Source organism: Lissotriton vulgaris, unplaced genomic scaffold (assembly GCF_964263255.1).
Source record: "Lissotriton vulgaris unplaced genomic scaffold, aLisVul1.2 SCAFFOLD_1231, whole genome shotgun sequence".
NCBI lineage: Eukaryota > Metazoa > Chordata > Amphibia > Caudata > Salamandridae > Lissotriton > Lissotriton vulgaris.
The window spans coordinates 279678-300231 of NW_028243170.1; the positions used below are offsets into that span (position 1 = coordinate 279678).

Consider the following 20554-nt stretch of genomic DNA (forward strand, 5'->3'; position numbering starts at 1 on the left):
AGCCCGTTTCTGTAAGAAGTCCTTTTCCGCCTCTTGTAGCTTCGCTCATCCCCCTACATATGTGGCGGTGGTAATTCCTGAAGGGTCACCTCATAGGTCAGGTTGGGAGGATTTGTTTGGCTTAGAGGATTCAGCGGCCACTCTGGGCCAAACAATGGGCCTGATTTACAAAGGAAAGGTTAGACCAAAAGTCTAACTTTACACCTGAAATCTAAGTTTACACCTAAGACTAGGGCTCGTTTTACAAAGGTAAACTTAGAGGACAAAGTTTAGACCTGAAGTCTAAGTTGAGACCTAAAGTCTAACTTTACTAGAAGTAAAGGAATACTTTTGGTCCAAGTTTAGCCCAAAAGTCTAACTTAGGGCAAAAGTCTAACTTTACTACTCAGTCTAAGTCTAACTTTACTACTAGTAAAGTTAGACTTCAGGTCTAAACTTAGACTTTTGGTCTAAGTTTACCTTCATGAATCGGGCCCTAGTAGTAAAGTTAGACTTTTGTTCTAAGTTAGACTTCAGGTCTAACTTTGCAACTGTTCGGTATTCCCAAAGGTAAGTTACCACTAGTAACTTTAATACTAGTTATTTTACTAGTAGTAACTTTACTAGTGGTACAGTTACTAGTAGAAACGTACCTTTGTGAATACCCAAAACTAGTAAAGTTAGACTTTGTGTCTAAACTTAGGGCCCAATTCACGAAGGTATACTAAGACCAAAAGTCTAAGTTTAGACCTGAAGTCTAACTTTACTAGTAGTAAATGGTATGGTTAAAAAAGGGGGAGTTTAGGATAAGAGATTGTTATGGATTTGTTCTCCTAAAAGATTGTAATGTTTCACACCATACCCCTAATTGGCTCTTCTTCAGGGCCCCCGGAACGTAGTTCCCTGGTCCCACTCCCAAAAAGTCACACTGGACGCACACTAATTGCATGTAAACAAATATAAATATATACATTTACCACCTAATAGGCGTTCATTGTTTGTTTGTATATCGGATGCTTCAATGTCGCATCATGACACCTCCGGTAGGAGAATGCAGCCTGTTTTCATACTCGCATCAAGGCGACACCTCTTCCTTTTCACCTATTAGATTCACCTCCAGAGACTGGGGTGCAACCAGGATATTCTAAACCTAGACCTAGCGGTTCTCTTCATGTTTAGTATTGGGGTACCACCTGAATATCTTCACCGAAAAACCAGCAGTTCTCTTTGTGGCCAGTATTGGGGTTACAACCAGAATATCCTTACCCTAGACCCAGCGGTTCTCTTCGTAGTCAGTACTGGGGATGCAACCAGAATATCCTAACCAGAGACCAAGTAGTTATCTTTATGGTCAGTATTGGGGGTACAAAAAGAATATCCCAACCCTAGACCCAGCAGTTCTCTTCGTGGCCAGTACTGGGGGGTACAACCAGGATATCCTAACCCTAGACCCATTGGTTCTCTTCGTCGGTCAGTATTGGGGGATATTGTCAGAATATCCTAACCCTAGACCCAGCTGTTCTCTTCATGGCTAGTATAGGGGGTACAAACAGAATATCCCAACGCTCGACCCTGCGGTTCTCTTTATGACCGGTATTTTAGGGTACAGCCAGGGTATCCTGACCCTAGACCCAGCGTTTCTCTTCATGGTTAGTATTGGGGGTGCAAACAGACTGTCCCAACTCTAGGCCCAGCGGTTCTCTTTATGGCCAGTATTTTGGGTACAACCAAGGTATCCTGACCCTAGATCCTGCATTTTCTTCATGTCCAGTTTAGAGGGTAGATCCAAAATATCCAACCTCAAGACCCACCGGTTCTCTTTGTGGTCAGTACTGGGGTTAGAATCAGGATATCCTAAATATAGACCCAGCGGTTCTCTTCATGTCTAGTATCTAGTATTGGGGTACCACCTGAATATCCCACAACGAGTCCCAGCTGTTCTCTTCATGTCTAGTATTGTGGGTACAACCAGGATATCCTAACCATAGATGCTGCGGGTTTCTTCTTGGCAAGTTTTGCGGGTACAAGCAGGATATCCTAACCTAAAACCTAAAACTCACGACGCTCTGCATGGCCAGTATTTAGGTCCAATCAGGATATCCTAACCCGCGACCCAGCGGTTCTCTTCATGGCCAGTACTGGGGGGGGGGGGTACAACCGGGATATCCCAACCCTAGACCCAGTGGTTTTCTTCTTGACCAGTATTGGGGGGATTGCGGTGGGGGGGTGGAGGGGGGGAGTGACCCTGCCTGCTCTAGGTGATGAATGGGAAAGGAGCCCGGGAGCACATGTGGTTACCTCACCCCATCCACCCTACTTCCTGGGCAGTACCGCCAGAGGTGAGGGATGTCAAAGGCCTCCCGGAGCACCCCTGGGTAGGTCACACCCTCCCACCCTCCTCACTGGGCGGTTCCATCAGTGCCCAACATGAGGAATGGCAAAGGCCTCCCCGGAGCACTCCTGGGTAGCTCACACCCTGGCACCCTCCTCACTGGGCGGTACCATCAGTGCCCAACATGAGGGATGCAAAGGACTCCCCGGGGCACCCCTGGATAGTTCAACCCCTCGTCGCTGGGCAGTACCACCCTGGAGCACCCCTGGTTACCTTAGACTGGCCAGTACCACCAGTGGCAGAGGTGAGGGATGGCTAAGGCCTCCCCAGAGCACCCTTCGTTACCTCACCCCTCCTCATTGGGCAGTACCACCAGTGCCTGAGGTGAAGGATGATAAAGGCCACCCGGAGTACCCATGGGTACCTCACCCCCCCTCGCTGGGCAGTAGCACCCCTGGGTAACTTACCTCCTCCTCACTGGGCAGTACCACCCAAGAACACGGCTGGGTACCTCACTCCCTGCTTACTGGGCAGTACCACCAATGCCAGAGGTGAGGGGTGATAAAGGCCACCCCCGAGCACCCCTGGTTACCTGACCCCCCCCCCCTCGCTGGGCAGTAGCACCACATGGTACCTCACTCCCTCCTCGCTGGGCAGTACCACCCTGGAGCAGCCCTGGTTACCTCAACTCCTCGTCGTGGGGCACTATCACCAGTGTCGGTAAAGACCACCCTGGAGCGCCCCTTGTTACCTCTCCTGCTCATCACTGGGCAGTGCCACCAGTTCCTGAGGTGAGGGATGGTTAAGGCCTCCCCTGAGCGCCCCTGGCTACCACACCCCCTCCTCACTGGGCAGTACCACCAGTGCCTGAGGTGTGGATGGGAAAGGCCACCCTGAGCATCCTTGGTTACATCTTCCCCTCCTCAGTGGCAGAACCACCTGGGCCTAAGTTGAGGGATGGTAAAGACCACCCATGAGCACTCCTGGGTACCTCACCTTCTCCTCACTGGGCAATACCACCAGTGCCAGTGGTGAGGGGTGGAAAAGGCCTTCACGGAGAACCCCTGGGTAACTTACTTCCTCCCCACTGGGCAGTACCACCCAAGAACACCACTGGGTACCTCACTCCCTGCTCACTGGGCAGTGCCACCACTGCCAGAGGTGAGGTATGGTAAAAGACACCTCTGAGCACCCCTCAGTACATCACCCCCTCCTCACTGGGCAATACCACCAGTGCCAGTGGTGAGGGGTGGACAAGGCCTCCCCGGAGCACCCCTGTGCACCTTACCTCCTCCTAACTGGGCAGTACCACCCAAGTACAGCACTGGGTAACTCACCCCCTCCTCACTGGGCAGTACCACCCAAGAACACCACTTGATACCTCGCTCCCTGGGCAGTACCAGCAGTGCCAGAGATGTGGGATGGGAAAGCCCCCCGAGCACCCCTGACTATCTCACCCCTTCCTCAATGATCAGTACCACCCGTGCCTAAGGTGAGGAATCTAAAAGGCCACCCCTGAACACCCCTGGGTACCTCACGCCCTCCTCACCTGGCAGTACCACCAGGGCCTGAGGTGAGGGTTGGTAAAGGCCTTCCCTGAACACCCCTGCATTCCACACCCCTTCCTCACTGGCAGTGCCCCTCAAAGCACTCCTGGGTACCTCGACCGCTCCTCACTGGGCTGTACCACCAGTGCCAGAGGTGAGGGATGGAATATGCCACCCCGGAGCACCTCTGGGTACATCCTTCCTCCTCACTGGGCAGTACCAGCAGTGCCTGAGTCGAGTTTGCCTCTGAATACCCCTAATAACCTTCCCCCCACCTACATGGAAGGCTCCTCTCAGGGGAGGGGAGGAGAGGTGCACAGGATGTCCCTTCACTGCTGGACAGTGTCCAACACAGGAGCTCGGAAGAGAGTCACCATTAATGGGGTCCGCCGTGCCACATAGGAGGGCGGGGGCTTGCAGTCACTGAATCTTGGCAGAAGAAGAAACACAGCCAGGACTTACCCGGTCTCCTTTCACACCAAAGTCCCCCTTGAAGCCTGGAAAGCCGTCTTCACCCTGCAGAGAAGAAACAGAGATGATTGACTGTGGGGCGGGCCACTGCTGTATATTAATGCCCTGGCTCCTGGCACCCATGGCGCTTGTTCTTGTGTTCTGGATATACCCCGGGTCCTGCATGTCATGGTGTGAGGGTGTAGCAGACACTGATAACGCCCGGTCCCTCCTCCCCGTGGTATAGGGGTGCTGTGCTGTTAGCGTCCCCTGTATCCTGCATGTCATGGAGTGAGGGTGTAGCAGACACTGATAACGCCCCGGTCCCTCCTACCCGTGGTATTGGGGTGCTGTGCTGTTAGCGTCCCCTGTATCCTGCATGTCATGGAGTGAGGGTGTAGTGCAGACACTGAAAACGCCCCGTTCCCTCCACCCATGGTATTGAGGGCCTGTGCTGTTAGCGTCCCCTGTATCCTGCATGTCATGGTGTGAGGGTGTAGTGCAGACACTGATAACGCCCCGGTCCCTCCACCCTGTGTTATTGGGGTGCTGTGCGTATCCCCTGTATCCTGCATGTCATGGTGTGAGGGTGTAGTGCAGACACTGATAACACCCCGGTCCCTCCACCCCGTGGTATTGGGGTGCTGTGCTGTTAGCATCCCCTGTATCCTGCATGTCACGGAGTGAGGGTGTAGTGCAGACACTGATAACGCCCCAGTCCCTTCACCTCGTGGTATTGGAGTGCTTTGCTGTTAGCATCCCCTGTATCCTGCATGTCATGGAGTGAGGGTGTAGTGCAGACACTGATAAAGCAACGGTCCCTGCACCCCATGGTATTGAGGGGCTGTGCTGTTAGCGTCCCCTGTATCCTGCATGTCATGGAGTGAGGGTGTAGTGCAGACACTGATAACGCCCCAGTCCCTTCACCTCGTGGTATTGGGGTGCTTTGCTGTTAGCATCCCCTGTATCCTGCATGTCATGGAGTGAGGGTGTAGTGCAGACACTGATAAAGCAACGGTCCCTGCACACCATGGTATTGGGGGGCTGAGCTGTTAGCGTCCCCTCTATCCTGCATGCCATGGCTTGAGGGTGTAGTGCAGACAATGATAACGCCCCGGTCCCTCCACCCCGTGGTATTGAGGTGCTGTGCTGTTACCGTCCCCTGTATCCTGCACGTCATGGAGTGAGGGTGTAGTGCAGACACTGATAACGCCCCAGTCCCTTCACCTCGTGGTATTGGGGTGCTTTGCTGTTAGCGTCCCCTGTATCCTGCATGTCATGGAGTGAGGGTGTAGTGCAGACACTGATAACGCCCCGGTCCCTGCACCCCATGGTATTGAGGGGCTGTGCTGTTAGCGTCCCCTGTATCCTGCATGCCATGGCGTGAGGGTGTAGTGTAGACACTGATAAAGCCACGGTCCCTGCACCCCATGGTATTGAGGGGCTGTGCTGTTAGCGTCCCCTGTATCCTGCATGCCATGGCTTGAGGGTGTAGTGCAGACAATGATAACGCCCCGGTCCCTCCACCCCGTGGTATTGGGGTGCTGTGCTGTTAGCGTCCCCTGTATCCTGCACGTCATGGAGTGAGGGTGTAGTGCAGACACTGATAACGCCCCGGTCCCTCCACCCCGTGGTATTGGGGTGCAGTGCTGTTAGCGTCCCCTGTATCCTGCATGTCATGGAGTGAGGGTGTAGTGCAGACACTGATAACGCCCCGGTCCCTGCACCCCATGGTATTGAGGGGCTGTGCTGTATGGGGTGCTTGTTCTTGTGCTCTGGATATGCCCCGGTCCTGCATGTCATGGCGTGAGGGTGTAGTGCAGACACTGATAACGCCCCGTTCCCTGCACCCCATGGTATTGAGGGGCTGTGCTGTATGGGGTGCTTGTTCTTGTGCTCTGGATATGCCCCTGTATCCTGCATGTCATGGAGTGAGGGTGCAGTGCAGACACTGATAACGCCCCAGTCCCTCCACCCCGTGGAGTTGGGGTGCTGTGCTGTTAGCGTCCCCTGTATCCTGTATGCCATGGCGTGAGGGTGTAGTGCAGACACTGATAACGCCCCGTTCCCTGCACCCCATGGTATTGAGGGGCTGTGCTGTATGGGGTGCTTGTTCTTGTGCTCTGGATATGCCCCGGGTGCTGCATGTCATGGCGTGAGGGTGTAGTGCAGACACTGATAATGCCCCGGTCCCTCCACCCCGTGGTTTTCCTCTAGGAATGTCCCCTGTCCTGCATCTCATAGTGTGAGGGATGTGGTGTTTTCGAGGTGTTGAATCACAATTTTCTGTATCACATGTATGGATCCCGGTTTATGGTATTTATTTTTCTAACATTTGTTTCAATTTATCCATATTTATTTGTGGGCCATTTTATTGGTATTTATCAATATTTATTTTATGTTTTGAGAATAAACTGATTCATTCAACGGTATATTTCCACATTCGTTTACTTGATATACATGCACTCAAACTTTGATGTCTGGCGCCTTTTAGCAAATTAAGAAGTTAAATATAACAAAACACTACTAATAGGGAAATATTAGCTTTATATACAAATATATATTATCATGTGCTGTATTTAAGGGACTCTGATCCTGGTTTTAAATCATCATGGTGTGGTGTAGTCCAGACACTGATAATGCCCCATTCAGCTCAGCAGTTGGTCTGGAATTCATGAAGGACAACAAGGAGGGTCAGTCACAATAAGCACAATTTTCTGTCTTTTTTCGCTTTTAAAAATAAATACAGACCGGAAATAGATTGTTTTCTGTCTGTATTTATCTGTAAAAACTGAAAACTGGAAGCCTCAATTATTAGGTGTTATTATGAAGCGGCTCTCCCTTGGGTTTGGCCGGTTGAGCCCCAGGAGAATAGACTCTAAATTTAAAATATAATATACAAACAAGCTCCCCACATGTGTGGGGGTACCTGGGGTACTCACCTTCTCGCCTTTGTGCCCTTTAAGCCCCCGGATTCCTTCTGCTCCCTGAAAAAGATCGGAGAAGGCGAAACAGGGATATGGTGAAGGTTGTGATATTCAAAAAGCATCTCTACTCAACTATCCTCAAGGGTGAGCAGAGACACCCCAACTTTTATTCAACCCTCCCCCAAGGATCTATTTCTTGACTTACTTTCACGCCTCGTGGCCCCGGGTAGCCGATGGGGCCCTGGGGACCCAGTGGGCCCTAGGAAACAAAAAGAGGAGACAGTTTGGTCAGTGGTTGTTGTCCACCCTGGATAGGGAGAGGAGGGGTGGATGGAGTGCAGGAGGACCCCCAATGACCCAGGGACACCACCAAACCTACCTGATTTCCTTTGCCTCCAGAAGGTCCTTCCTTACCGGGGTGGCCCTGGAGTGGGAGAGAAATGTTGAAAGTTAGAGATCGCTGGTCTAAAAGTTCTGTAGGAAGGTAAAGTGAGGGTGAGGGAAGTGCTGCATTGGTGTGAGAGAGGTGAGTGGTAGCACAGCTGCAATAAATTATACTCCGATGCATACAAACCCCTGCCTCACTCATACAATTTGCAAACCTAAAAAGCCCCCCTCCCTTTAAACATTCTCATTCATGGTATGAGACACCCCCGTGTGCGCCTTATCGATGATCCTTCCCTACCAGACCACTCACACGCCTTATAACCTTTACCCTATGGCCCCCGCTCCTTCTGAGCTCGGCCATGCGCTGGGCCCTGCTGGCCCCCGGCTGAGTTGTCTAGACCCGCACCGTGACTGACCAACCCAGACCATCTACTCATCAGTCACGGACCACACTGTCCGCTATCCTAACCTGGTGAAAAGCAAAACAGCTCTACCTAAGAAGGAACCATCTTCCCCACAGCGAGAGTCCATGGTATAAAAAAAAGAGTAGGAGGTAGGCTGGGGGTGGGGTGAAGCTTCCTACCAACTTTCACCGCAATACCCTCTTCCTTGGGGTGGTCCCTTCATGAGCATGAAGGCAAAGTGGCTTCTGCCCTCTTAGGTTTCTGGTGCAGACTGCCATCTTGACCTAGTGTCCTTCAAGGGATGAGTCCACAGTCGGCCATCTTGCGCCATGGTGAGGCAACAGTGTGCAGTGTATGAGTATGCAAGACCACCCTTGGCCCAGCTAGGGACATGCATCTGAAGACACTTCCTTCGTGAGATCCCTCCATTGGGATGCAGAAAGCATGGTCTTCTGCCCTCAGAAAGTGGTTTTCGCAGCCTGCCACCTTCACTAAGTGCCCTCTCTTTGAGATTCCACTGGTAGCCATCTTGTGCTAAGGTCGAGGTCATCCAGTGAATGAAGGATAATCACCTCAGATGTAATACTGTCAAAACAGAGACTCTTCCAGTAGGAAAAGATGTCCCTTTCTGGCCACATGAGTGGTGGCCAGAGGGCACGACTCCCCCACCTGACACGGTGAAGATAGCTAAAAACTTAGGAGTTCATTTTGATACGGCTCTATCTTTTCATCCACATGTAAGGGCAGTAGAAGGGACCTGCTTCAGCCTCGTTAAATCTTTGAAAAAAATCTTTGATTTGATATCCCTCTCCGCCAGGAAATCAGTGGCAGTGGCCTTAGTCCTTTCGCGTTTGGATTATTGCAACAGTCTCCTGGCAGGAGCAAAAAAATCAACCTTGAAAAGAGTCCAAGTGGTTCAACGCGCAGCAGCACGATTAGTACTAAAGCTGCCTCGTAGGTCCTCGGCATGGACAGCTTTGAATACCCTTCATTGGCTCCCACTCCACAAAAGAATACTGTTCGAAACCCTCTTAACTACTTTTAGAGCCTTGGGCAAACTTGGACCGAAATACCTCTCGGAGAGATTCACTCCCTAGATTACATCAAGAACCTTCAGGTCCTCATCAGCCAACTTCCTTATGACTCCTACCTTTAGATATAAAACTAAAGGAGGAAAGACAGTGGCCGTTCTGGGAACTAAGGCATGGAACAAGTTGCCTATCCATCCGAGACTGCAAAAAGAAGAAACTCAATTCAGGAAATTGAAAACATGGATATTCAGCTCTGCAGACAAATGATGTCTGTGCCTCATCTAGTTGCCCTGAGAACCACCTCTCACCTCTAACCAGCGCCAGGAGGCTCCTTTTGGAGTGGCAGTCAGTGCTTTATAAATAACTACATTACATTACATGCAGAAGAAGGCCTCATGCTCGGCTGTGCCAACCTGGGAGAGTACGCAAAAGCACTCTGGACCCTGCAAGTCCTGCGGGGTGGTATGACACCAATTCAACCTCAGAGTCCCAGTCCCACATCACTTATATTAGCTGCTTAGTGCTTTAGGTGGCACATGCCACGTGCCGCATGCTGGCCACTTCAAGAGACAAGAGGTCCTGGGGGCTACAGGCGGAGCGTAGATGACAGTGTGAGGAACCCACAAGTGATTTATAGCACAACCTACTTATCTTTACAGTCACACATAGGAGAGGCCGCTTCAGAAGGAGCATGTGTAGGACGGGGGTCAGCAGAGAAGAGGACAGAAAGAGGGCCAGCAGAGAAGGGGGCAGAGAGGGGGGTGCAGAGAGGGGGTCGGCAGAGAGGGGGTCAGCAGAGAAGGAGGCAGAGAGGGGGGCGGCAGAGAGGGGGTCAGCAGAGAAGGAGGCAGAGAGGGGGTCAGCAGAGAAGGAGGGACAGTGAGGGGGTCAGCAGACAAGGAGGGACAGTGAGGTCAGCTGAGGAGGAGGCAGAGAGGGGGTCAGAGGAAAAGGAGGGACATTGGGGTCAGCTGAGGAGGCAGCAGGGGAGTTAGTAGAGAAGGAGGGGGCAGTGGGGTATCCAGAGAAGGGGATGGATTGGGGAAGCTGTTTGGGATGAAGATTAGGACATATGTGGCAGAAAAGAAAGAACTGAGAAATTAGTTGGCGCCGTCCTGCATAGGATGAGAAGTGAGACTCGCGAGGCAGGTGAAGGCGCAGTGGCACAGGAATCAGCGAGGGCAGGTAAGGGGACAGGTGTAAACACAGGAAGAGCTAGAGGGACTCAGGCAGGTGATGTCACTGGGGTCATATGAAATCATAAGGGTCATCGAGGGCAGGTAAGGGGACAGGTGTAAACACAGGAGGAGCAAGAGGGACTCGGGCAGGTGATGTCACTGGGGTCATATGAAATCATAAGGGTCATCCAGGGCAGGTAATGGGACAGGTGTAAACACAGGGGGCGCTAGGGGGACTTGGGTAGGTGATGTCACTGGGGTCATATGAAATCACAAGGGTCATCGAGGGCAGGTACGAGACAGGTGAAAACACAGGAGGAGCTAGAAGGACTCGGGCAGGTGATGTCACTGGGATCATATGAAATCACAAGGGTCATCGAGGGCAGGTAAGGGGTCAGGTGTAAACACAGGAGGCGCTAGAGGGACTCGGGCAGGTGATGGCACTGGGGTCATATGAAATCACAAGGGTCATCGAGGGCAAGTAAGGGGACAAGTGTAAACACAGGAGGCGCTAGAGGGACTCGGGCAGGTGATGTCACTGGGGTCATATGAAATCCTAAGGGTCATCGAATGCAGGTAAGGGGACAGGTGTAAACACATGAGGAGCTAGAGGGACTCGAGCAGGTGATGTCACTGGGGTCATATGAAATCACACGGGTCATCGAGGGCAGGTAAGGGGACAGGTGTAAACACAGGAGGAGCTAGAGGGACTCGGCAGGTGATGTCACTGGGGTCATATGAAATCACAAGGGTCATCGAGGGCAGGTAAGGGGACAGGTGTAAACACAGGAGGAGCTAGAGGGACTCGGCAGGTGATGTCACTGGGGTCATATGAAATCACAAGGGTCATCGAGGGCAGGTAAGGGGACAGGTGTAAACACAGGAGGAGCTAGAGGGACTTGGGCAGGTGATGTCACTGGGGTCATATGAAATCACAAGGGTCATCGAGGGCAGGTAAGGGGACAGGTGTAAACACAGGAGGCGCTAGAGGGACTCAGGCAGGTGATGTCATTGGGGTCATATGAAATCACAAGGGTCGTCGAGGGCAGGTAAGGGGACAGGTGTAAACACAGAAGGCGCTAGGGGGACTCGGGCAGGTGATGTCACTGGGTTCATATAAAATCAAAAGGGTCATCGAGGGCATGGACGAGACACGTGTAAACAAAGGAGGAGATAGAGGGACTCGGGCAGGTGATGTCACTGGGGTCATATGAAATCACAAGGGTCATTGAGGGCAGGTAAGGGGACAGGTGTAAACACAGAAGGAGCTAGGGGGGCTGGGGGAGGTGATGTCACTGGCGTCATATGAAATCACAAGGGTCATCGAGGGCAGGTAAGGGGACAGGTGTAAACACAGGAGGCGCTAGAGGGACTCGGGTAGGTGATGTCACTGGGGTCATATGAAATCATAAGGGTCATCGAGGGCAGGTAAGGGGACAGGTGTAAACACAGGAGGCGCTAGGGGGACTGGGGTAGGTGATGTCACTGGGGTCATATGAAATCACAAGGGTCATCGAGGGCAGGTAAGGGGACAGGTGTAAACACAGGAGGAGCTAGAGGGACTTGGGCAGGTGATGTCACTGGCGTCATATGAAATCACAAGGGTCATCGAGGGCAGGTAAGGGGACAGGTGTATACACAGGAGGAGCTAGAGGGACTCGGGCAGGTGATGTCACTGGGGTCATATGAAATCACAAGGGTCATCGAGGGCAGGTAAGGGGACAGGTGTAAACACAGGAGGCGCTAGAGGGACTCGGGCAGGTGATGTCACTGGGGTCATATGAAATCACAAGGGTCATCGAGGGCAGGTAAGGGGACAGGTGTAAACACAGGAGGCGCTGGAGGGACTCGGGCAGGTGATGTCACTGGGGTCATATGAAATCACAAGGGTCATCGAGGGCAGGTAAGGGGACAGGTGTAAACACAGGAGGCGCTAGGGGGACTCGGGCAGGTGATGTCACTGGGTTCATATGAAATCAAAAGGGTTATCGAGGGCAGGGACGAGACAAGTGTAAACAAAGGAGGAGCTAGAGGGACTCGGGCAGGTGATGTCACTGGGGTCATATGAAATCACAAGGGTCATCGAGGGCAGGTAAGGGGACAGGTGTAAACACAGGAGGAGCTAGAGGGACCCCGGCAGGTGATGTCACTGGGTTCATATGAAATCACAAGGGTCATCGAGGGCAGGTAAGGGGACAGGTGTAAACACAGGAGGCGCTAGAGGGACGAGGGCAGGTGATGTCACTGGGGTCATATGAAATCATAAGGGTCATCGAATGCAGGTAAGGGGACATGTGTAAACACATGAGGAGCTAGAGGGACTCGGGCAGGTGATGTCACTGGCGTCATATGAAATCACAAGGGTCATCGAGGGCAGGTAAGGGGACAGGTGTAAGCACAGGAGGAGCTAGAGGGACTCGGGCAGGTGATGTCACTGGGGTCATATGAAATCACACGGGTCATCGAGGGCAGGTAAGGGGACAGGTGTAAACACAGGAGGAGCTAGAGGGACTCGGCAGGTGATGTCACTGGGGTCATATGAAATCACAAGGGTCATCGAGCGAAGGTAAGGGGACAGGTGTAAACACAGGAGGCGCTAGAGGGACTTGGGCAGGTGATGTCACTGGGTTCATATGAAATCATAAGGGTCATCGAGGGCAGGTAAGGGGACAGGTGTAAACACAGGAGGCGCTAGAGGGACTCGGGCAGGTGATGTCAGTGGGGTCATATGAAATCACAAGGGTCATCGAGGGCAGGTAAGGGGACAGGTGTAAACAAAGGAGGCGCTAGGGGGACTCGGGCAGGTGATGTCACTGGGTTCATATAAAATCAAAAGGGTCATCGAGGGCAGGGACGAGACACGTGTAAACAAAGGAGGAGCTAGAGGGACTCGGGCAGGTGATGTCACTGGGGTCATATGAAATCACAAGGGTCATCAAGGGCAGGTAAGGGGACAGGTGTAAACACAGGAGGAGCTAGGGGGATTGGGGGAGGTGATGTCACTGGCGTCATATGAAATCACAAGGGTCATCGAGGGCAGGTAAGGGGACAGGTGTAAACACAGGAGGCGCTAGGGGGACTGGGGTAGGTGATGTCACTGGGGTCATATGAAATCACAAGGGTCATCGAGGGCAGGTAAGGGGACAGGTGTAAACACAGGAAGCGCTAGAGGGACTCGGGCAGGTGATGTCACTGGGGTCATATGAAATCACAAGGGTCATTGAGGGCAGGTAAGGGGACAGGTGTAAACACAGGAGGCGCTGGGGGGACTCGGGCAGGTAATGTCACTGGGTTCATATGAAATCAAAAGGGTAATCGAGGGCAGGGACGAGACAGGTGTAAACAAAGGAGGAGCTAGAGGGACTCGGGCAGGTGATGTCACTGGGGTCATATGAAATCACAAGGGTCATCGAGGGCAGGTAAGGGGACAGGTGTAGACACAGGAGGAGCTAAGGGGACTGGGGGAGGTGATGTCGCTGGGGCCAGGTGAAGGCACAGGGTTCACAGGAGCACATGAAGGTACAGGGGGCAGAAGAGAACTGGGGGCAGGTGAGATTCCTGGTGGCAGGTGAAAGCACAGGGCTCACAGGAGCACGTGAAGGTGAATGGGGTACAGGGGCAGAAGAGCACTGGGGGCAGGTGATGTCACTCGGGGCAGGTGATGTCGCAGGGGACATGTGATCTCGCTGGGGGCATGTGATGTCACTGGGGGCATGTGATGTCACTGGGGGCATGTGATGTCACTGGGGGCATGTGATGTCGCTGGGGCATGTGATGTCGCAGGGGGCATGTGATGTCGCAGGGGGCATGTGATGTCGCAGGGGGCATGTGATGTCTTTGTCGGCATGTAATGTCACTGGGGGCATGTGAGATCCCTGGGGGCAGATGAAGGCACAGGCTCACTGGCACACGTGAAGGTGAATGGGGTACAGGGGGCAGGAGAGCACTGGGGCAGGTGATGTCACTGGGGGCATGTGATGTCACTGGGGGTAAGCGATGGGGCAGGGGACATGTAATGTCGCAGGGGACATGTGATGTCGCTGGGGGCATGTGATGTCGCAGGGGGCATGTGATGTCGCAGGGGGCATGTGATGTCGCATGGGGCATGTGATGTCACTGGGGGGCATGTGATGTCACTGGGGGCATGTGATGTCGCTGGGGGCATGTGATGTCGCTGGGGGCATGTGATGTCGCTGGGGGCATGTGATGTCGCAGGGGACATGTGATGTCACTGGAGGCATGTGATGTCACTGGGGGCATGTGATGTCACTGGGGGCATGTGAGATCCCTGGGGGCAAGTGAAGGCACAGGCTCACAGGACTCTGTGAGGGCTCAAGGTTCTCTGCATGAAGTCTTTACTCACAGGAGGTCCATCCGCTCCGGGCATGCCCGGGAGTCCAGGTTTCCCATGGGGGCCCTGTGGAGGGAAAGCAAAGAGTGGTTAGCCTTGCCTCTGGGTGTGGCAGTGGCACATGGCATCCCTTCACTGCAGTAGAATCTGATACTCACCTTCTCTCCTGGGGGGCCCATTGCACCCTGAGGACCAGATAAACCCTGCAACACAAAAAGAGACTGGCTGAGGCATAGTAAGGGTGGAGAGGCTGGGAGAAGGGGCATCCACAGAGCGAGAGAGGGGCTGTCAAGAGAGGCCCCTGACACAGACAGACACAGGCACACAAGGGAAAGCCAGATTAAGATGGTGTGCCTGGGACATGTGTGGATCTAAGAAAACCTGTCTAAATATCCAGAGTGCCAGCCGGGTCCTACAAGCAACCACCCTTCTTCACTGAAGGCATCAGGTGGAGGCCCTTCTGTCCATTAAAAAGTCGCTGACCTTTGACTGTGCTCGCATGGCGCCTCTCTTCCCATTGCTGGCAGCCCTCACATGACTCCACCCCTCTGACTGCCTATCATATGTCTCCACCCCTTTGACTGCCCATCACGTCTCCACCCCTCTAACTACCCATCACAATGCTCCTTCATTTTGACTGCCAATCACATGTCTCCTTTCCTCTGTTTATCTATCAGAAGGCTCCACCCCCCTTGACAGTCCATTACTTGGCTCCTCCCCTCTGACTGCCAATAACATGGCTACTCACTTCTAGCTGTCCATCAGATGACTCCACCTTCTGACAACCTATCACATTGCTCCTTCCTCTGACTGTCCATCAGATGGCTCCACCCTTCTGACTGCCCATCAGATGGCTCCTCCCACCTGACTGCCCATCGGATGGCTCCACCCCTCTGACTACCCATCACATGACTTCCCCCTCTCACTGTCCATCACCTAACTCCACCTACTGACTACCCATCACATTATTCCACCCCAATGACTGCTCATCACATTGCTCGACCCCTTTGACTGCCTATCACATTATACACCCCTCTCACTGTCCATCACCTAACTCCACCTACTGACTACCCATCACATTATTCCACCCCACTGACTGCTCAGCACATTGCTCGACCCCTTTGACTGCCTATCACATGGACCTTCCTCTCGAACTGCCCATTATATGGCTCCACCCCTATTACTGTCCATCAGATAACCCCACCACTCTGCCTGCCCTTCACATGGCTCCTCCCCTCTGCCTGCCATTCACATGGCTCCTCCCCTCTGCCTGCCCTTCACATGACCTCACCCCTCTGCCTGCTCTTCACATGGCTCCACCCCTCTGCCTGCCCTTCACATGGCTCCTCCCCTCTGCCTGCCCTTCACATGACCCCACCCCTCTGCCTGCTCTTCACATGACTCCACCCCTCTGCCTGCCCTTCACATGGCTCCTCCCCTCTGCCTGCCCTTCACATGGCCCCACCCCTCTGCCTGCTCTTCACATGGCTCCACTTCTCTGCCTGCCCTTCACATGGCTGTCATCAGACTGCTGCTTCACACTCACCTGGGTACCTGGGGTTCCTTGTTGCCCTGGTGGTCCTGGCTCTCCCTGGGGACCCTAGGAAAATGAAACAAACCCACAGTTATTGCAGATATTGAAATGTAGCGCTCTGCGGGGGTCATGAGAGCTATGAGGGGCGCTGGTAGAGGGAGCTCACAAGATAGGGGTGCAGCTCAGAGGCATTCACACTGCTGCAGTAGTATAGCACTGGCAGGCACTGCTGCAGGAAACTCACACTGCTAGGGGAAACTCACACTGCTGGAGGGTGTACACACTGCTGGAGGAAACTCACACTGCTGAGGGAGTTTACACTGCTGAGGGAGTTCACACTGCTGAGGGAGTTCACACTACTGGGGGAGTTCATACTGCTGGAGGGAGTTCACACTGCTGGAGCGGGTTCACACTGCTGAGGGAGTTCACACTGCTGAGGGAGTTTACACTGCTGGAGGAAACTCACACTGCTGAGGGAGTTCACACTGCTGAGGGAGTTCACACTGCTGAGGGAGTTCACACTACTGGGGGAGTTCACACTGCTGGAGGGAGTTCACACTGCTGGAGGGAGTTCACACTGCTGGAGGGTGTTCACACTGCTGAGGGAGTTCACACTGCTGAGGGAGTTCACACTGATGCGGGAGCTCAAACTGCTGGGGGAGCTCACACTGCTGGAAGGAGTTCACACTGCTGAGGGAGCGCACACTGCTGGTGGGAGTTCACACTGCTGGGGGAGCGCACACTGCTGGGGGGGCTCACACTGCTGAGGGAGTGCACGCTGCTGGGGAAGCTCACACTGCTGGGGAGCGCACACTGCTGGAGGGAGTTCACACTGCTGAGGGAGTTCACACTGCTGAGGGAGTTCACACTTCTGAGGGAGTTCACACTGCTGGAGGGAGTCCACACTGCTGAGGGAGTTCACACTGCTGAGGGAGTTCACACTGCTGGAGGGTGTTCACACTGTTGAGGGAGTTCACACTGCTGCGGAGCGCACACTGCTGGGGGAGCTCACACTGCTGGAGGGAGTTCAAACTGCTGGAGGGAGTTCACACTGCTGGGGGAGCTCAGACTGCTGGGGGAGCTCAGACTGCTGGGGGAGGTCACACTGCTGGGGGAGCGCACACTGCTGAAGGGTGTTCACACTACTGGAGGGAGTTCACACTGCTGAGGGAGTTCACACTGCTGGGGGAGCGCACACTGCTGGAGGGAGTTCAAACTGCTGGGGGAGCTCACACTGCTGGGAGAGCTCACACTGCTGAGGGAGTTCACACTGCTGAGGGAGCGCACACTGCTGGAGGGAGCGCACACTGCTGGAGGGAGTTCACACTGCTGGAGGGTGTCCACACAGCTCGGGGGGACACTGCTGGGGGAGCTCACACTGCTCGGGGAGCTCACACTGCTGCGGGAGCTCACACTACTGGGGGAGCGCATGCTGCTGGAGGGAGTTGACACTGCTGGGGGAGCTCACACTGCTGGAGGGTGTTGACACTGCTGAGAGAGCTAACACTGCTGGGGGAGCTCACCCTGCTAGGGGAGCGCATACAGCTGGGGGAGCTCACACTTCTGGGGGAGCGCACATTGCTGGTGGGTGTCCACACTACTGGAGGGAGTTCACACTGCTGGGGGAGTTCACACTGCTGAGGGGAGTTCACACTGCTGAGAGAGCTCACACTACTGGAGGGAGTTCACACTGCTGGGGGAGTTCACACTGCTGGAGGAGCTCACACTGCTGGGGAGCTCACACTGCTGGGGGATCTCACACTGCTGGGAGAGCTCACACTGCTGGAGGGAGTTCACACTGTTGGGGGAGCTCAAGCTGCTGAAGGAAGTTGACACTGCTAGGGGAGCACGCGCTGCTGGAGGGAGTTCACACTTCTGGGGGGAGTTCACAATGCTGGGGGAGCTCACACTGTTGGGGGAGCTCACACTGCTGGGGAGTTCACACTGCTGGGGGAGTTCACACTGCTGGAGGAAGTTCACACTGCTGGGGGAGCCCACACTGCTGGAGGGAGCTCACACTGCTGGGGGAGTTCACACTGCTGGGGGAGTTCACACTGCTGGGGAAGTTCACACTGCTGGGGGAGTTCACACTGCTAAGGGAGTTCACAATGCTGGGGGAGTTCACACTGCTGGGAGAGCTCACACTGCTGAAGTCCTACAACACTAACAGAAACTGTTAGAGGAGGTTCACACTGCACAGAGCCATAATGCTGACTAGGCACTGGTGAAGGGAATTCACACTGCTGACAGATACTGCAGGAGGAAGTTCACACTGCTGAGGGCCCACAGCACTGACAACACTGCTGGAGAAAACTCACACTGCAGAGATCCAACAGCACTGACAGGCAATGTTGGAGGGAGCTCACACTCAGAAGTCCTACAGCACTGTCAGGTACTGCTGGAGGAAATTCATTCTGCTAAGCTCCCAAAGGGCTGATAGGCAGTGCTGGAAAAAGCGGGCAATGCAAAAGTGCTCAGGCTGCTGGGGAACGTTCCCACTGAGGAGGTTCTATAGCACTGACAGGCACTGCTGAGGAAACTCACAGTGCAGGAGGACATTCACACAGAGGGTCTATAGCACTGACAGGCACTGCTGAGAAAACTCGCACTGCTGGAGGGCATTCACACTGAGGGGCTACACCCCTGACAGGCACTGCTGAAGAAACTCACAGTGCTGGAGGACATTCACACTGAGAATCTACACACTGGCAGGCACTTCTAGAGGAAACACACTACTGGATGACGTTCACACATCTGAGCTCCTGCAGCACTTGCAGGCACTATGGGGGCACTGCACATGGCATTTGACCTCAGGGAGACAGAGCTGCACCTGGCATGTGACCTCAAGGAGACAGCGCTGCACATGGCGTGTGACCTTAAAGAGATAGAGCGTCACCTGGCATGTGACCTCAAGGAGACAGTGCTGCACATGGAAGGGGATCTCAAGGAGACAGCGCTGCACGTGGCATGTGACCTCAAGGATGCAGTGCTGTACATGGCATTTAATTTCACTGTGAAAGAGCTGCTTTTTTGTAGTGAGGCTTTCTGGAGAACCGTATCAGGCCCTGAAGAAGCAATAGACATTGCGAAACATGTGTTGGCCATTTCAGTCATTAAATAAATGAACGGACTGTATGAATGAAAAAACTTTACAAAGCAAACTGCAGAGAAGTTGGAAAATACATTGGAGAATGCATCATTTGAATTTACAAGATTTCTTGCAGCGCAAGCTAAGGAACAAATGGCCAAATTATTGATTGAGATCAATGATGTGAAAAAAGAAACTGATGACTTAAATTTGGATGATGTGGCTAAGAAAAATTAAAGTATTCTGAAACCAAAGGGATTATAGGTACGGAAGAAAGTAAACTTATGCAAGGAAATGTGATTCTGTGAAATATTCAAAATCGAGTGCTTCAATTAGAAGAGAGCAGTCAGATACCAGATCAGGAAGTGGTGGATGTGATGTAGAAAAGGAAGACATGAGTGGTTCTACTTCTTCCTTAAACAAGTAGTATTTTTTAGAAGATTTGGAAAGGAATGAGATTTGTACGAAGGAATTACACCTGCAGGGAAAAAGAAACCAAAGGGGAAATCAAATTAGGAGAAGATAAGGTAGGAAAAATCAGAAATTAGAAAGTGGAAGAGTAAGTGTGAGAACTCTGCCCCAAACGAGAGAAGAAAAGAAAATGCTGTGAACATAGTTTTGAACTTGCCAGATTGGCCACTTCTTCAATCAGAACTTAATCTTCAAAAATAAAGTTGGACGTGTTGCGCACCATTTCAATTTAACTTGTTTGAATTTAAAATTGATTTACATAAATTCAGGAGAAAACAAACTCAAAAAGTTTTTTTAAATATCTCCCTCAAAATAGGGTTTAAAAGATTATGAGCAATATGATGCTGTCACTACGGTTACAGACCTTTCAGATATTTAGATGCTAATGATTTGAGATTTAAGCAGTACCACTGATGTATTGGATGTAGCATTTGATTTGAATATAGATGTTTTGAAAACCAAAGAAACTGGGCGCAAACTGAAATGTGTATTTGTTCCTAACCTTCCATGTCGGGACAGTATTGATATTTTCCAACAGTGTGTTTTAGAGGATGTTCAAAAAATCAATACTAAAGGAAGCTATGAGAATCTATCTAAAAAAGAGCGGGAGGCTCCAACAGCTTTACAGAAAGATAAGAATATCATCATATGTAAAGCTGATAAAGGGGGCAATGTAGCTTTAAACTTAAAAAATTACTTTACAGAAACCCTTAGACAAGTTTGAGACAAAGATCATTGTGCAGAGAGAGGGAGATACTGCTATCATGAGGTGAAATGAAAATGACTGGCCTTTTGAATGATGAATTCAGGTATCTGAATGTGGCAAAACCACAGATGCCTATTATCTACTTTTTGCCCAAAGTACATAAGGGATT

At 52.5% G+C, this 20554-nt stretch overlaps 1 protein-coding gene across 6 annotated transcripts in view; it reads right to left on the reverse strand.

The window, feature by feature from the left end:
• LOC147668685 (collagen alpha-1(V) chain-like) overlaps positions 1–20554 on the reverse strand; it is a 323501-nt gene that overhangs the window by 143043 nt on the left and 159904 nt on the right. For all 6 annotated transcript variants that reach the window (XM_086948522.1, XM_086948518.1, XM_086948520.1 and 3 more), the window contains 7 exons: positions 16133–16186; positions 14745–14789; positions 14599–14652; positions 7615–7659; positions 7441–7494; positions 7251–7295; positions 4321–4374 (listed from right to left, as the gene is read on the reverse strand). In XM_086948522.1, the coding sequence (XP_086804648.1) occupies positions 4321–4374; positions 7251–7295; positions 7441–7494; positions 7615–7659; positions 14599–14652; positions 14745–14789; positions 16133–16186 (351 nt within the window). The remainder of the gene's footprint in view (positions 1–4320; positions 4375–7250; positions 7296–7440; positions 7495–7614; positions 7660–14598; positions 14653–14744; positions 14790–16132; positions 16187–20554) is intronic.